Here is an 18,403-nt window from a genome sequence, read left to right as displayed (position 1 = left end):
TAACACTTTGGAAAATTGTATAACAGTTTACCAAAACAAAGGAAATGGCTTTAGAACTCACACTGCCATTAAATGTTAATAATTTTTGAAAAGGTAATGGAATATACAACCTCATTAAGGTGCTGGTATGACACTTTTCATGTATAAGTGTTATACCAACACCTTAATGAGGATGTATACCCCTCATTTTAACGTAAATTATAAAAATTGTGTGATAGTGCAAGTAATAAAGCTAATTATCTAATTTTGAAAAAAAAATTATATAATTATTCAAAGTGTTGTGCTAACTGTTATACTCGTAAATTTTAAAATATATTCATATAGAAATACAAAACCTTAATCTATCTACAAAAATCATAAAAATTTGATGACTCTGTAAATTGTACAGTTATTTCTCTAATTTTGCTAAACTGTTATATAATTTTTCAAAGCCTTACATTAACTGTTATATTCGTAAATTTTGAAAGACATTCATATAGAAATATTTATGAATAGTTTAAAACGTATTTTGAACCAAAAATTGATAGTATAACAGTTAGTATAACACTTTGGAAAATTGTATAACATTTTATCAAAATGAAAAAAATGAGTTCAGGACTTACACTGCCATTATTTTTATCATTTTTGACAAGTTACATCCACAATAAGGTGTTGGTATGACACTTTACATATATAAGTGTTATACAAATACCTTAATGAGAATGTGTGCCCTTATATATCTACAAAAATTATAAAAACTTTGATGACTCTGTAAATTCTAAAATTATTTCCCCAATTTTGCTTAATTTTTCAAAGTCTTATACTAACTGTTATACTCGTAATTTTTAAAATGCATTCATATAGAAATGTTTATAAATATGTAATGGTATTATTAGTTATAAAATATTATAAATAACAGTTAACAGGCTTTAGAATAGCTTAAAACGTATTTAGAAAAAAAATTGCGAGTATAACAGTTTGTATAACACTTTGGAAAATTGTATAACCGTTTACTAAAATTAAGAAAACGGCTTCAGAACTTACACTGCCATTAAATTTAACTAATTTTGAAAGGATAATGGCAAAAAAATCCGCATTATGGCGTTGGTATAAGTGTTATACCAACACCTTAATTAGGATGTCTAAGTTCTAAAGCCGTTTTCCTGATTTTGATAAACTGTTATACAATTTTCCAAAGTGTTATAATAACTGTCATACTCCCAAATTTTAAAAGGCATTCAGATAGAAATATTTGTGAGTATATTACGGTATTAGTTTTTATAAAATATCATAAAGGATTTCCTTGGAATATTTATACTACAAATATTCAGTATGACAGTTATAATGCTATAAAAAAGTGTTCTAAAAATTAAAATTGGAATTGCGCTAATAAAAATATGGCATGGTTTAGAGCTTTATAACAGAATCATTACAAATTGTGAATAAATCAACATATTTTGTCCCAAAATATTGAGTATAACAGTTATATTATTGTAATTGAACACTTATCAAACATTGTATAACGTTTAAAAATCATTATAACGTTATAAAAGTATTCAGAAATCAAAATGGAGAGTATAACAGTTAGTATAACACTTTGAAACCCCGTATAACAGTTTAGAAAATAACAATTAACGACTCCAGAATTTGTATTGCCTAAAAATTTTCTAAATTTAAAAATATATAATCAATTATACACCCCTTTTTGGCTTTCTGGTATAAAAAATATGCAAGTATAACAGTTTGGATTATAATAGATTACACACAGGAACTAATACGCATGTATGTAATGAATAACAGTTTCAAAAAAACATTTCGAAAAATTAGAAAATTCAATGGTTTTAGGGATTAACATAAAATTGTATAACAGTTATAACAGTTTCAATTCAAATTTGATTTCAAAGGTATTTTAGAGCCGTACAAGCCCAATTTTCATATTAAACTTGTTAACAATTTCCTAACGAAAAATTTCGAAACATTCGGTGCTACGGCGTATAACAGTTATAATATAACAGTTAAAAACAGTCAATTTATGAAAATAAAGATAAAAAATAAAAAACAAATCTTTAAAATACAAATTTCATTAATTGTTAGCTTTAAATTTATTTTTATTCATTACAAGTATATAACTGTTATAACAATAGCCAATTAAGGTCATATATTTTTCCTTGTCAAATAAAATATTTTTGAAAATTGTATTTCTTTTAAAATTCTGAAATAAATATATATTTTTTTCTAAATACAATACTACAATATAGGTGTATAACAGTTGGGATGTGTATATGAGTCATAAAGTGCATTTGAAAAAAATCTTACAAAAATTCCTAGAAAAGGTTTAGCTTCAAACAATTACACCTGTATAACAGTTATGCCACTTGCAATTGTTCTTATAAAGCAGTTGTATAACAATCACGTTTTCTGATGAAATGTTCCTTGGTACTTTGAATTATTTTTAAATTTCACAGTTCAAACATTTTTCAACATAAAATTCATCGATATGGGTGTATAACAGTTATAAAAAATTATATAACATTCTATAAAAATTAAAAAAAAAAACTATTTTAAACGTTTCAAAAATACCTAAATTTAAATTGTTAGCATAAAATTCCTTTTTAGCGTTGTATAACACTGTATAACAGTTATAACACTTACAAATTATAGTTATAATGCCTCGGTATCACACTAACAAAACTAGTTCTTGTAATTAAATGATTTTAAACTTCTCAAAATTGCATTATTGGTACATTATATCAATATAACAGTTATAGTATAACAGTGTAACGGTGTATAACAGTTTCAAAAAAGTCTCAAAAAATTCAAAAAATAAATAAAATTGATTTTTGTTATCTTAAAACTTATTACCAAAAGTGTATAACAGTTATAACACATTAAAATTTTAGTTATAATGCCTTGGTTTCACACTAACAAAACTAGTTTTGGTAATTAAAATTAATTTAAACTTCTCACAATGGGATATTGGTGCAGTATATCAGTATAACAGTTATAGTATTACAGTATAACGGAGTATAACAGTTTCAAAAATGTCCTCAAAAATTCCAAAAATATATACACTTCATTTTTTGATCATCAATCTCATTATCAAAAGTGTATAACAGTTATAACACATTAAAATTTTAGTTATAATGCCTTGGTTTCACACTAACAAAATTAGTTTTGAAAAGTAAAATTATTGTAAACTTCTCACAATGGCATATTGGTGCAGTATAACAGTTATAGTATAACAGTGTATAACAGTTTCAAAAGGTCTCAAAAAATTCCAAAAATACATAAGTTTGATTTTTGTTATCATAAAACTTATTACTAAATGTGTATAACAGTTATAACACATTAAAATTTTAGTAATAATGCCTTGGTTTCACACTAAAAAAATTACTGTTGATAATTAAAATTATTGTAAACTTCTCACAATGATATTTTTGTACAGTGTATCAGTATAACAGTTATAGTATAACAGTATAACGGTGTATAACAGTTTCAAAAAATTTTCCAAAAATTCTACAAACAAATACATTAGAAATTCTTATCATAAAACACATTACTAAAATGTATAACAGTTATAACACTTAAAAATTTTAGTTATAACACATTGGCTTCACACTAACAAAACTAATTTTAGTACTTAAAACTAGTTTAAGCTTCTTACAATGGCAAAATTGTGCATTATACCAGTATAACAGTTATAGTATAACAGTTTGCAAAAAAGTCTCCAAAAATTCTAAAAACACATACATTTGAAATTGTTATCATAAAACACATTACTAAATGTGTATAACAGTTATAACAGTTCCAATTTGTCGTATTTACAACGTGTTGTGGTTAAATTGTTAAATAATTGTTTAGAAATTTACTCAACAAATCGATTTCATTTGCCATGAAGTAATTAACTATCTAAACACTTGTCAATCACAGCAAAACACCATGGAGCGGCATGGGGCCGTGTGGGTTGTTCGCTCATATCAAACGCGGTAGGTATAACTCACATTTTCTTAACAAAAAAAGAAAAAGAAAAAACAATGCCACGTTCTGCACATAGCAAAGATTGCGGTTTGAAATATCTTAATTTAGTGGTGTTGAAGAAAAATACAAAAAAAAAACATCATGAAACCTAGGCAATCACCTTGAGTTGCCATTCTATATCACCAACACAACCCTCCCAACCCGAATAACACCTTTGCCATTAGAGCGAGGTGTCATATCATTTTCTTTGATTTCTAGGCGCTTTGTTTTTGTTCTTGGTTTTCTGCTCCAGTAAGTGTTACTGCCTACTGATTGCTGTTGTTGTTGTTATTTGTGTTATTGTCTTCATGTTTGGGCTGGCGGAGGTGTGAATATCAAATTCAATGGAAAATGGGTTCCATCATTTCTTTGTGCAACACTTGACGAAAGATGTTATTTAATAATTGAAAATGTTGTAACTGATAGTTGTTGTTGTTGTTCCATTTTGAAATATTTTCAATTTGTTTTGAAAATCACAAAATTTTGTTTAAGATATCAAGAGGTAGCAATCAGTTTGATAAGAAACATGTAATTAAATTAAAAGAAAAAATATTCTTTGAAAATGTATTTTTGGGAGAACTTCCGAGTGTTCTGCAAGGTTGAATTTTAAAGGATATTTGTAGGTGGTCTTTCAGGGCTTTAAACATTATATAATTTTAAGGGATACCCAGATTTTTAAATGCAGATTTCCAAAGAATATTTTTTTAAAAGAACTTCAAAGCTTTTAATGGAATTCTTTTTGAAAAAATTAATTTTAGGATAACCCAAAACTTCAGTCGTAGGCTTTTAAAAAGTGTTGATTTAAAAAAAAATATTTTTAAGATACCCTCATAGCTTTCAAGGTACCCAAAAAGCTTTAATTGCGGACTTTCAAAAAAAAAGAGACCACCATAACTTTAGCCGTTGGGGTCTTAATAATTTTAAATGGGGACCTCAGAGCTTTAAAATTGGATTTTTTAGCCACCACAGACTTTTTGAGGTCTTTTAAAGGGCGCCTTTAAACATAAAATCTTGAATTTTTCAAAGAGTATTTCTGGGGCCCTTTGAGTATTGAATGTGATTTTTTTAAAGAATATTTTTAAGGGCCCTTTGAGCTGTAAACGTGATTTATTTAAAGAATATTATTTAAGCACTGATTTTCCTAAGAATATTTTTGGGAACACTACAAGTTTTAAATGTGGATATTTGAAGAATATTTTTAAGGAATCAGTGGAGCTTGAAATATGGAATTTTAAAGAATATTTTTCAAGGACCTTTTTAAAATTTTATTATTTGGGGGATATTTTTGAGGAATAATTTAAATAATATTTTTAGTTCAGGGGACACTCAAGGCTCTAAAAGTGAATTTTTAATGATTTTTTTTTTTTTTGAGGAAACCTAAGTTTTGGACGAATATTTTTAGGGAGCTTTCAGGGGACCCTCAGAGCGGCAAACGTGAATAATTTAAATAATATTTTTAGGAACCCTATGTGTTTAAAATAAGAATTTTTTACAAAATATTTTCATGGATATTTGAAGTATATTCTTGCAGGATCTGTGGGGATTAAAATGTACAATTTTTTTAAAAATGTTTTGTCAAGGATCCTCAGTGCTACTTTTTTGACTCTCAAAGCTCTAAACGAGGATATTTAATGAATGTTTCTTGGAGGATAGTTGTTTAAGGAATTTCTAAGCTCTCAAAGTGGAGTCTTTAAATGAATATGTTTTGAGGAATCTGTGGAGCTTGAAATGTGAAATTTTAAAGAATAATTTCAAGAGGCAACCTCATACAAAATATACAGAACAATATGATGCCTTTAATAAGAAACGGCAATCCTTAAGGCCCTGATGGGAATCCTTGAAGAACATCTTCAATTAAAACAAGTAAAAAGCAACTAAGTTTGGCCAGGCCGAACTTTTAATACCCTCCACAATTTAGAGACATTTTTCAAAAACAAAACAAACAAAAAATAGGTTGTAGTATGCCTTACGCCCTTCAAATACCATATTTGCCACAATTCCGGTGAATAATGTCTTTAAAATCATCAAAATACCGAATATCGGGAGGTTACCGGAATTGTTTCAAATTTTGTATTTGAATTTCGTAATGGATACTACAGTCTAAGACAGAAAATTGTCTGTGCAGGTCCACGTCTTTGTATAGCTCCAATATAACAGTTGCTCCCGATATTCGGTATTTTGATGATTTTAGCTACATTATTTGTCGATTTTTTCAAGTTTCGCATTTGAATATTGTAATGGCTTGTGACAGAAAATTGTTCGGTGCAGGTCCAAGTCGTCGTAAAGACCTTAAGCTAATGGCTACATTCGGTATTTTTCAAAATTTTATCAGAATTTTTAAAGGATTTTATTTTTTTTGAAAATTGCCAAATTAGTTCCAAATGGTGGAGGGTATTCAAAGATCGGCCCGGCTGAACTTACAGATTTTTTACTTGTTTGTCGTACCCTGTAGTACCCATTACGATCTTCAAATACCAAATTTAAAACAATTCCGGTAAAAAATGTCGCTAATATTATCAAAATACTGAATATGGGGAGGTATCGTTATTTGGAGGCTATACGAAAACAGTCAAACGGACATCACTAAAGCGACCTAGAAATTTACGCTTATCCAGAGTACAAGCCTTGTAGGGTCTATCATGGGTATTTCGAGGAGTTTTCAAATGGAATACAAATGAAGGACATTTCCGCAAAAAGGATGCTTATAAGGGTCCTTGAAGGCCATTGTTTTTTTTATAAGGACCCTTTCTCTAAGTAAAGGGTACTCCTTAGGACTCCTTCTTTCCCTACCCTACGAAAGGGGTTTTTAAAACACCAGTTTTTCGGGGAAAGGGGTTATTTTGTTCCCTTTCTCCCAAAAACTGTGAATCCCCTCCTATAGTCGAGCGACTTCTCCATCAAAAACATGACGCCAACAGCAGACTATTTTTAAAATATTTATTCAAATATTTATTTGTAATCATTTGATCAACCAATTCGCAAACTATTTTAAGACACCACCACCTCGCCACAACTCATTAGAATGATTAATACATTTGAATGTTGTACTTTCCCTTTTAGTCTGGCCAAAAAAAAAAAACAAAGAAAAACAAGTAAAAAAGCAGTAAGTTCGACCGGGCCGAACTTTTAATACCCTCCAACATTTGGTACAAATTTGGCAATTTCCAAAAAAAAAAAAAAAAATCAAATCCGTTAAAAATTCTGCTAAAATTTTAAAAACACCGAATGCTTATACGACGATGTGGACCTGCATAGGCAACTTTTGTCATAAGTTATTACAATATTTAAATGCGAAACTTGAAGAAAAATCTGTTTATAATGTAGCTAAAATCATCAAAATACCGAATATGGGGGGGTACCGTTATATGGGGGCTATATGAAGACGTGGACCTGCACAGACAATTTTCTGGCATGGCCTGAAGTATCCATTACGAATTTCACATGCGAAATTTGAAACAATCGCGGTAAATAGTGTCGCTAAAATCATCAAAATACCGAATATCGGGGGGTACGGTATTGGGGGCTATACGAAGACGTGGACCTACATGGCCCATTTTCTGTTTTATGCTGCAGTATCTATTACGAACTTCAAATACCAAATTTGGAACGATTCCGTTAAATAATGTCGCTAAAATCATCAAAATACCGAATATCGGGGGGTATTGTTATATGGGGGCTATATGAAGACGTGGACCTACATGGTTCATTTTTTGACTTAGGATGTAATATCCGTTACGAACATCAAATACCAAATTTGAAACGATTCCGGTAAACAATGTCGCTAAAATCATCAAAATACCGAATATCGGGGGGTACCGTTATATGGGGGCTACACGAAGGCGTGGACCTGCACAGATAATTTTCTGTCTTAGGCTGTAGTATCCATTACGAACTTCAAATGCCAAATTTGAAACAATTCCGTTGAATAATGTCGGTAAAATCATCAAAATACCGAATATCGGGAGGTACCGTTATATGGGGGCTATATGAGAACTTGGACCTACATGGCCCATTTACGAACTTAACCTGCCTACTGGCAAAATATACATATGTGCAAAATTTAAGCCCTCTATCTCAATCTGTTCGAATGATAGCGTGATTACAACAGACAGACGGACAGACAGACAGACGGACAGACAGACAGACAGACGGACATGGCTAAATCGTCTTAGAATTTTACGCTGATCAAGAATATATATACTTTGTTGGGTCTGACATGAGTATTTCGAGGAGTTACAAACGGAATGACAAAATTAATATACCCTCCATAGTATGGTGGAGGGTATAAAAATAAAAAACCCAGATAAAACTGGAAATCTGAAATCAAATTTTGGCTGGATTTAAAAATATTCACAACCAATTTTGGCGGCATAAACATTCACTATTTATGCAAATATTTAGACGATATTTTACACGTTTTTGCTGAAACAGATTTTCTATAGACAATTACCGAAATAAATTTATTAGCTATTTTGGAGGGGGAGGGGTTTGGACGGGGAGGTCACATGCTGCAATTGTTTCGAGTCTTTTGACTTTAAATTGAATTGTGTTGTCTTACTTAATTTCCTTCTCCCCCACTCCCACATTTCATTTTTTTTTTCAAAACTGATAACACTTGAGCGTATGCCGCCAGCTGTGTAAATGGGTCTTCAGGTCTTTGCCAGCAGCGGTAATGACAGCAGAATATAATTCGGGCAGCACCCAACCACCCGTTAAAAGTTTTATTTTGTCAAGTGTTTACATTGATTGATATGTAAATTTCTGTTTTAAGAACAAAAAAAAAAAAAAAAGAAGACAACCAAAATATGTTTTAAAGAATTGAAATTTCTTCGTTTCGGTTATTGAACTTCTGTGTCGTATTGGGAAAAAAATAAAAACAAAATCGAAAACGTGTTTGATATGCTTGAAATACGAATTTTACTTGTTTGCCAATTATGTATGTGTGTCATGGTCTTGGCTCTAAAAAAAAGGGTTTGGCTATAAAATGATAACAGCATTATGCCATAATAACGGTATGTGGGCTAGTCTATGGCATATTTATCGCTTTAGACCGTTTTAGAATGGGTTTCGAAAATTCACGTCGTTGTAGAAATTTTATTTAAATTAAAAAGACCCTTAGAATCTTCTTCTCCGAGGAAATGATCCTTAATTACATACTTTCGTTGAAGCTATTTTCCGAAGGAAATATTCTTCCCTACAAAGAAGAAGAGAATGGAAAATGAGCTCTAAGAATCATATTTTATTTCTTGGAAAAGAGGTACTTACGTACACTTTTTCTCAGAGCTAGGCTCCCCAAGTTGAACCCCTGCTGGAAGAAAACGTACGCAGAATTCACATTATCTCTTGGAGATAGGGTAATGTGGGAAAATTTCCTCACAAGCATCCTTTTTTTTTTTTGGAGAATATTTTATTGGAAATTTCCTCAACTGGAGAATGGGAGAGGGTACTCAGAGGCACACTTTCTTAAAGAATGGGTACAGAAAAGTACTCTTTCTTAGTAAAATGGTGGCTTTTTATAGGAAGGGTATCCTGAAGTAACATTTAGTAGGGAAAAAGTGCTTAGAAGAAAAAGAGTACTCCGAAGAAGGCTTCTCCTAAGAAAGTCTCTGGACTGAAGAAATTTTTGCTCTAGCCAAGATAAAGTCAAGAGGTCAAATTATTTCTCCAAACAAAACTCGTATAGCTGAAGAAAAAAAATATTTTTCCTATAACTTCCAAAAAACAAAATTTAAAAAAAAAATGTTTTTTTTTACTTTTTATTAGTACTCTATATAAGTAATTTAAAAAGCAAAAACACATAACATTTCAATTTATTTAAAGTAAAACAAGTAAAAAACATTAAGTTCGGCCGGGCAAAACTTTTAATACCCTCCACCTTAGGCTAAAAGAAACATTAGAAGCAATGTGGCAAAAACCATTAAAATGCCGAATATCGGGAGGTACCGTTATATGGGGGCTACACCAAAACGTGGACCTATAATTACAATGTTTCGCCACACGCTCAAGGACCCGTTATGACCTACAAATACCTATTTCCAGACAAATCCGTGAGAAAGTGTGGCATAAATCATCAAAATACCGAATATCGGGAGGTACTGTTATATGGGGGCTATACCAAATCATGGACCCATACATGCAATGTTTCACCACCGGAGCTAGAACCCATTATGACCAACAAATACCAATTTTCAGACAAATCCGTGAAAAAATGTGGCAAAAAAAACTAAAATACCGAATATCGGGAGGTACCTTTATATGGGGGCTATACCACAACGTGGACCTATACATGCAATGTTTTGCCACACGCTCAGGGACCCGTTATGACCTACAAATACCAATTTCCAGACAAATCCTTAAAAAAATGTGGCATAAATCATCAAAATGCCGAATATCGGGAGGTACCGTTATATGGGGACTATACCAGAACGTGGACCGATATATCTCATTTTCAATACCAACCATCCTAGACACAATGCAAATAGCTCTGCTAAATTTTGGCGCTCTACGTCAAATAATGTGGGCTGTATCGTGATTTCAACAGACAGACAGACAGTCAGACGGACAGACAGACAGACGGACATCGTTAAATCGACTTTGAATTTTATGCTGATTATGAATATATATACTTTATGGGGTCTAAGACGAATATTTAAGGATGTTACAAACGGAATGACAAAGTTAATATACCCTCCTTTCCAAGGTGGAGGGTATAAAAATAAATATTAAAAGAGATCATATTTCAATGCCAAACTCGTACACTTCGTATAATTTAAAGTATTTCTAGACATTACTTTTTTACTATTTTTAGGCTACTTGGCACACTTTTAACAAGTTTTTAGCAATAGCTAGTTTCAATTGTTCGTCATTCTTTCAACAAAGTTTTCTTCAAATCTTCTTTGCAAGATATGGTATGCTGGCGGATTTTTCCATCGAGATAGCTCCATAAATTCTCTATGGGGTTTATGTCTGGACTCTGGGCTGGTGAATCCAAGACGTGGGAACAATTATATAGCAACCATGACCGCACTTTATATGCCTTGTGTTTCGGATCATTGTCTTGCTAAAAATAATAATCTTCGCCAAGGCGAGCTTTTTCTTACAGAGTGGCAAACTTTCTTTCAAAACGTTAAGGGACATAGTCTGATCCATAATACTCTCAATAAAATACAATTCACCTGGTCCTGACCCACCAAGGAGCGCTTCATTTGCCTTTCTCCATACATAAGGTCTGCCATCTTAACTAAAAAGGTTGAATTTGCTCTCATCCGTGAACAGTACATTCTTCAAAAATGAAAAATCTTTTCATATGTGCTCCCTGGCAAATCGCAATCTAACTTCTTGATTTCACTTGCTGATTAGATGTTTATGTCTAGCTCTTCTTCCATTGTAATCCAAAATAATTGTTTGCTAAGTGTACGAATTTTGCTATCGATGTTGGTATTTCTGAGAAATTGAAAATTTATACGTTTAAAAATGAAAAATTATCCAAGAACCCATGGCAAAAATAAAAAGGTAAAGTAATTTATAATTTAACAATGATTCCCAGCCGAGATTTTCCCTTTATCCCAACGGGATTGAGTTGAATTATAATCTGGAGATTATTCTTACGTCGGAATTAAAAACACCACATATCTAGTGGATGCTTTTGCCAAAATAAAGTCAAATTTCTAATAAAATATTACCACCTTTATTTCCACGATTAGAACGTATTATCGTATTATTTGTCTATATAATAGCAACTTCACTTCGGAAGTAAAAAACAGTGCATTTTTCATCAGCTAAAGAAGAGTTCTTTCGCTCCAGCCAGTATAAAGTCAATTTGCCTTTACTTCAACGTGGTTGAGTTGAAATTTAGTCTGTCGATTAATCTTACGTCGGAAATTAGATCACCACACATCCATGTGGATGATTTTGACAAGATAAAGTCAACATGCCCTTTGTGCCAGCGACACAGATGTATATCCTTCTTCATCTCGATAGCAAACAACTTACTTTCGACCTTTGTCCTTTTCCTTTTCGATATGACATTTTGCTTCTTTTGATATTTGGATACTTCTATATGAGCCTCATTTCTTTGTTGATATTGACCGCTAATTTTGCAGCCAATTCATCAGCCTCGATTTCGGATGTTTTTAATGCCTTCTGCGATATAAGCAAATCTTCTTTTAGTTGCAATATATCTGCCTCCAGCAGAGATAACCTTCTTTCCTTTTCTTCTCCAGCTTCCAGCTTTGCAGCTAACCTGTTACGTTGGGTTTCAGCTGCGAGTTGTGTCTTTTCTTTTTTTGAAGAAGACAAATCATTACTAAGTTGTCCTATTATCGCCTTCAACGCCTTGCCCTTGTGTTCTGCTTCCTGGTTAGCCGTTCGTAAATTGTGCATAGTTTCCTCGGCTAGCCACCGAGTATTATTGTCTCTCCCCTCCAAGGCAACCTCCATTTCATTAATATCACCTTCCATTTCTCTCATTTCGGCAATCGCTGTTTCGCTCTATTTTCGCTCGTTATCCAATTCGGATGTTATGTATGCCACTTGTTTCTTCAAGCCATGGACTTTCTCTTTGGTCTCCACATTAAGAGCCTGTGTGACTTCAAGGATGACTTTAACATCGTCCGAGTACAGCCTCGCTATTGCATTCGGCTGAATTGCTCTGATATCAGCGGCTAGTTTGGACTTTTTTAGAAGCATCTCTAAAAAACACTTATGAACGTCTGGACCTCGTTTTACGCCTTTTGCCGCATCCATAAGTTTTTCTGTGGCGAAAATTGAATACGCCTTCTATGGCTTCTTCCGTCTTTATGAACTTATTATTTTGTCCAATTCGGATGTTATGTATACCACTTGTTCCTTCAAGCCAAGGTCTTTTTCTTTGGTCTCCACATTAAGAGCCCGCTTGACTTCAAGAATGACCTTAACATCTTCCGAGTACAGCCTCGCTATTGCATTCGGCTGACTTGCACTGATATAAGCGGCCAGTTTGAAATTCTTTAGAAGCATCTTTAAGACAGCTTATGAACACCTGAACCGCGTTTTACGTCCCTTGCCGCGTTCATAAGTTTTTCTGTGGCGAAATTAAATACGCCTTCTCTCTAAAAACCGCTTATGAACACCTGAACCGCGTTTTATGCCCCTTGCCGCGTCCATAAGTTTTTCTGTGGCGAAATTAAATACGCCTTCCATGGCTCCTTCCGTCTTTAATGTACACATTATATCCATAATAGTACCCATTATATCGAGAGGAGTCGCAATCTCTTCCTTAATTTTTTTTTCCAATTCGGATGTTATGTATGCCACTTGTTTCTTCAAGCCAAGGACTTTCTCTTTGGTCTCCACATTAAGAGTCTGCGTGACTTCAAGGATGACCTTAACATCTTCCGAGTTCAGCCTAGCTATTGCATTCGGCTGACTTGCTCTGATAGCAGCGGCTTGTTTGGACTTCTTTGGAAGCATCTCTTAAAACTGCTTATGAACGCCTGGGCCGTTTTTCTGTGGCGATATTAAATACGCCTCCTATGGCTTCTTCCGTCTTTATAGGTTTTCTAAGACAGGAAGCCTATCCACAGAACACCTGCAGCAGGTCTCCTATCTCTGGAAGACCTGTTGAAGGCCTCCTAACCATAGGAGACATCGTGGAGGTCTCCTATCCAAAAAAGAGCTATTGAAGTTCTCCTATCCATAGAAAGCCTATAACAGTTTTCCTTTCCATAGTAGACTTGTAGAAGGTGTCCTATCTCTAGAATGTCTGTTGAAGGCTTTCTAACCATTGAAGACTTGAATGAGGTCACCAATCACCTCTAAAAGGTCTTCTAGGACATGTGTAAGGTCTCCTGCCTTAAGGAGACATGTAGAAGGCCTCCTAGCAATGTAAAACATACTAAAAGTCTTCTGTCTCTAGACCTGTAGATAGCCTCCGATCCATAGAAGACCTCGTGGAAGAAGGCCCGTAAAAGGCCTCCTAACAATATAAGACTTTTACAGGTCTGCTGCCTCTAGAATACCTCGTAACCAAGAAGACCTTGTGAAAATCTTCTATCCATAGAGGGCCCATTGAAGATCTCCTATCCATAAAATAACTATAGAGGGTCTGCTATTCATAGAAAACTGATTGGAGGTCTTCTAGCTGAAGAGGATCGGCTTAAGGTCTCCTGCCCACGGAAGACCTGTTTAAATTTGACTATCCTCAAAGGATCTCGAGAAGATCACTTAACTATAGAAGACCTATAGCAGGTTTTCTCCCTCCATAGCAGACTTATGGAAGCTCTCCTAAACATATAATGTTTTAATCTCTCTCTCTTCTGAATTAAAAAAAGGGAATATAAAAATTCTTATTTTTTTTACATTTTCCAACTCTGCTTCCAACGTGCCACCACCTCTACAGACACACTCTAGAAATATCGAGAAGAGCCACAATCTCTCTTTCATTTTCATCGTTGGCGGCCATTTCATCGATTCGTTCTCCTGGGGATATGCCTCACCCCTTGTGTCTGAAGATCTGAAATATGATGCCCCCTCGTTGTGCACCGCCACCACATTCTTCTGTGCTTAAGTCTTTTTCTGACGTAGCACCCTTGTAGCTATAGTCTTAGCTCGGCCATTTTCCACTCTTGAAGACCAATTTTAACCTAGCTGACAGAATTTCCTCAACGTTAAGGCAAATTCCTCAACATTTATGCAGAGATTTTTTTATCTCCACTATCCTCCTGTAATCTAACTCCACCATAAGACATGTAGCCATTGATAACTCCATATTATTTATTTCTAATTCGAAGTTCTGCTCATCACATTCTCTTATCTTATTTAATATGGACAGTATTAAGAAGATCCCTGTTTAACAAATCCCTTCCTTCATTTTTATCGTTGGCGGCCATTTTACCGATTCGCCCTCCTGGGGATATACCTCACCCCTTGTTTCTGAAGATCTCAAATATGAAGCCCCCTCAGTGTGCACTGCCACCACAGTCTTCTGTGCTGAAGTCTATTTCTGACGTAGCATTCTTTTAGCTATAGTCTTAGCTCGGCAATTTTCCACTCTTGAAAACCAATTTTAACCTAGCTGACAGAATTTCCTCAACGTTAAGGCAAATTCCTTAACATTAACGCAGAGATTTTTTATCTCCACTATTCTCCCGTAATCTAACTCCACAATAACACATGTATCTTATTTAATATGGACATTATTAAGAAGATCCCTGTTTAACAAATCCCTTCCTTCATTTACATCGTTGGCGACCATTTTACCGATTCGTTCTCCTGGGGATATGCCTCACCTCTTCTGTCTGAAGATCTCAGATATGAAGCCCCCCCTTGGTGTGCACTGCCACCACAGTCTTATGTGCTGAAGTCTCTTTCTGATGTAGCATCCTTTTAGCTATAGTCTTAACTCGTCAATTTTCCACTTTTGAAGACCAATTTTAACCTAGCTGATAGATTTTCCTCAACGTTAAGGCAATTCCTCAACATTTATGCGGAGATTTTTTTGATCTCCGCTATCCTCCCGTAATCTAACTCCACCATAACACATGCAGCAATTGAAAATTCTATATTATTTATTTCTAATTCGAAGATCTGCTCAGCACATTCTCTTATCTTATTTTTAATATGGACAGTATTAAGAAGATCCATGTTTAACAAATCCCTTCCTTCATTTCCATCGTTGGCGGCCATTTTACCGATTCGCCCCCTGCCTCACCTCTTCTGTCTGAAAATCTCAGATATGAAGCCCCCTCGGTGTGCACCGCCACCACAGTCTTCTGTGCTGAAGTCTCTTTCTGACGTAGCTTCCTTTTAGCTATAGTCTTAGCTCGGCAATTTTCCACCTTTAAAGACCAATTTTAACCTAGCTTACAGAATTTCCTCAACGTTAAGGCAAATTCTTCAACATTTATGCGGAGTTTTTTTTTTAACTCCGCTATCCTCCCGTAATCTAACTCCACCATAAGACATGCAGCAATTGAAAATTCTATATTATTTATTTCTAATTCGAAGTTCTGCTCACCACATTCTCTTATCTTATTTAATATGGACTGTATTAAGAAGATCCCTGTTTAACAAATGCCTCTCATCTACACTGGGTAGCCTCGCTATTCTCTTTCATTATAAAAACAGATTCATTTATCCGTGATCAATAATTAAATATATTTTTTTATTTTCAAGAATTTTATACTCACATCATTTTCATCGTAAATCATTAAAGCGGTCATGGAGGGCGTTTTCCCGTTCATTTTTAGGCCGTTGTATATTTTTTTGGTTTCAAATTTTAACTTAACTTAGATTAGACATTAATCACGTACACGTATAACTGATAACGCTGTTCACACTATCTGCCGAGTGATTGGAAGCTTATTCACCATGATCGGAACGCAACATTATTATTTTTGAGGTAAGAGGAAGTTTTGCGGTTACTTGTGAGTAGTATTATAACGTAGCTATCTGCAAAAGAAAGGTAGATAGAACACTTGTTTTTTGAAGAGGTTTTGAGGGCGCGCGATATCGGAGATTATTAAAATTTATGATTGTTTTCGGATTTTCGAGCGGCGAGAAACCAAATTTTGCCGACCTTAGACAAGCGTTACGTACGGCAAAATAACGAAAGCGAAAATTTTGAAGCCGTGGAGACTTTGATATGGGTATCGATTTGAAATTGCCAGATACTTATACACGTTACATATCGGAGATTATGAAAATTTAGGATTGTTTTTAAATTCCCGAGCGGGAATTTTTTGCCGACCTAAGACAAGCGCTAGCTGCAATCAAATATTGAAAGCGAAAATTTTGAAGCCATGGAGACTTTGACACGGTTATCGATTTGAAATCATCAGATACTTATACACGTTACATTATATAGCATTGTGATGCGATGCGATAAGTTCCATGTCACTTACAGTTGATGACAGCTATTATTTTTTTGCCGGGCTCCGATCCGCATATGTGAGGCGGGGATGGGAACGTATCACTGATACTGCATTCTAAATTAGTACAACGTTTTGTATTTAAATAGATGCCTTAGTGACCAATTAACCGATCAAGCGAGCGAGAGAGCGACTGACCGACCATCATCCGTATGACCTACCGACCGACCGACCGATCAACCGTATTCAGTATTGTCTCAATGTCAAATTAGTATTATTTGTAAATTATAATTTGCCGTGTTGTTTGTATGCTTCTGCCGCCGCTTGGCCAGCTACTGAAGCGAATTTTGTTGCTTCTAAAGTCACGCAGCAATCAGTCGGGCTTTCTTGCCTTGTCTCGAGATTCTCAATTGAATGGCAATTTTTTTTTTGCTTTCAATATCTAAAATTGGCCGGCTATCGAAACCACCAATTTGTTATTATTTTTATATAATTTATTATTGTTTTGTTTGGTGTATTTTTTCAATTTTAAAATTATCGATTTCAATTAAAAGAATTCAATGGCCGGCTGCTTCCAAAAAAAAAAAAAAAATATTCGACGAAGATAAGAATAAAAAATTCCATCATATATTCCGACTTTTTAAGACGGCCAAAGATAATTTGGTCCATTCACTTTAAAATTAAACCTCCAGCCGGGTACGCAATACCGGTAGATCTTTACGCTCACCACTGCTTGCTAATTAATTTACATTTTAAGTGCCTAGCTATTTTTGTAAAGAACTTTATTTAGATATCTTGTGACGGTGATGCAGACCAAGCCACACCGGCGGCCAGCTGTTACTGCTTCCATTCTTATACTTTATTTAAACACTTTTTCTCCTTCTCTCTCTCTCTTTGCAAATGTTATGCTCATGACGTCATTTGCCACAAAACTGATTTTTTCATAAACAATTGCCGTGTTTGAGAATTTGACAGCTGAAACCCCGTAGGGTCTGCAAACTTTTGACCGCCAAACAAAAAAAAAAAAAAACATGAAATTTTCTCTCTGGGGAATGTTCTCTTACCGTTTTCTCCCTCTCTCTCTCTCTCTTGGGCACACAATAAGCTCTCCGAAAAAAAACTTCCGTTTACCGTTTTATTGTGTGATTTCTCAAATGAGTAGTTACACACAGGGTTGCCATGAGAAAATGCTATAAATTTGACGATTAGCCCCTAATGTCTTAATTACAGCCAAAAAAAAAAAAAACATCGGAACATGCATATGTACTTGACAGACATTCCGATGTTTTTATACCCTACACCACAAGGGGGTCAGGGTATTATGTCTTTGTGCATTTGTTTGTAACAGGCAAAAGGAAACGAGATAGATCCATAGTTCCTTTTGATGATCTGCATAGAATCATATTCTGAGTCGATTTATGCATGTCCTTCCGTCCGTTCGTCTCTCCATGTATTTTTGTAAGCAAAGTACAGGTCGCATTTATTGCCCGATCCAGATGAAATTTTGCACTGATAATTTGTTTGGTCCAAGGACAAACCCTATTGAAATTGGTGATAAT

At 34.3% G+C, this 18,403-nt stretch overlaps 1 protein-coding gene across 5 annotated transcripts in view; it reads right to left on the bottom strand.

The window, feature by feature from the left end:
- Positions 1-18,403, bottom strand: part of LOC101895185 (calcium-transporting ATPase type 2C member 1) — a 297,818-nt gene that overhangs the window by 71,028 nt on the left and 208,387 nt on the right. Inside the window, exon 2 of one of the 5 annotated variants that reach the window (XM_011292360.3) lies at positions 16,164-16,425. The exons of 3 other annotated variants lie outside the window; for them this stretch is intronic. In XM_011292360.3, coding sequence (XP_011290662.1) covers positions 16,164-16,217 — 54 coding nt within the window. In that variant the 5' untranslated portion in view covers positions 16,218-16,425. Of the gene's footprint in view, positions 1-16,163; positions 16,647-18,403 lie in introns of those variants that run through there. One more of the 5 variants, XM_020035195.2, reaches the window with a different exon arrangement.

Source organism: Musca domestica, unplaced genomic scaffold, assembly GCF_030504385.1.
Source record: "Musca domestica strain aabys unplaced genomic scaffold, Musca_domestica.polishedcontigs.V.1.1 61, whole genome shotgun sequence".
Taxonomy (NCBI): Eukaryota; Metazoa; Arthropoda; class Insecta; order Diptera; family Muscidae; genus Musca; species Musca domestica.
Note: the sequence above shows the minus strand (reverse complement) of the source record. Positions and strands in the feature narration are given on the sequence as shown.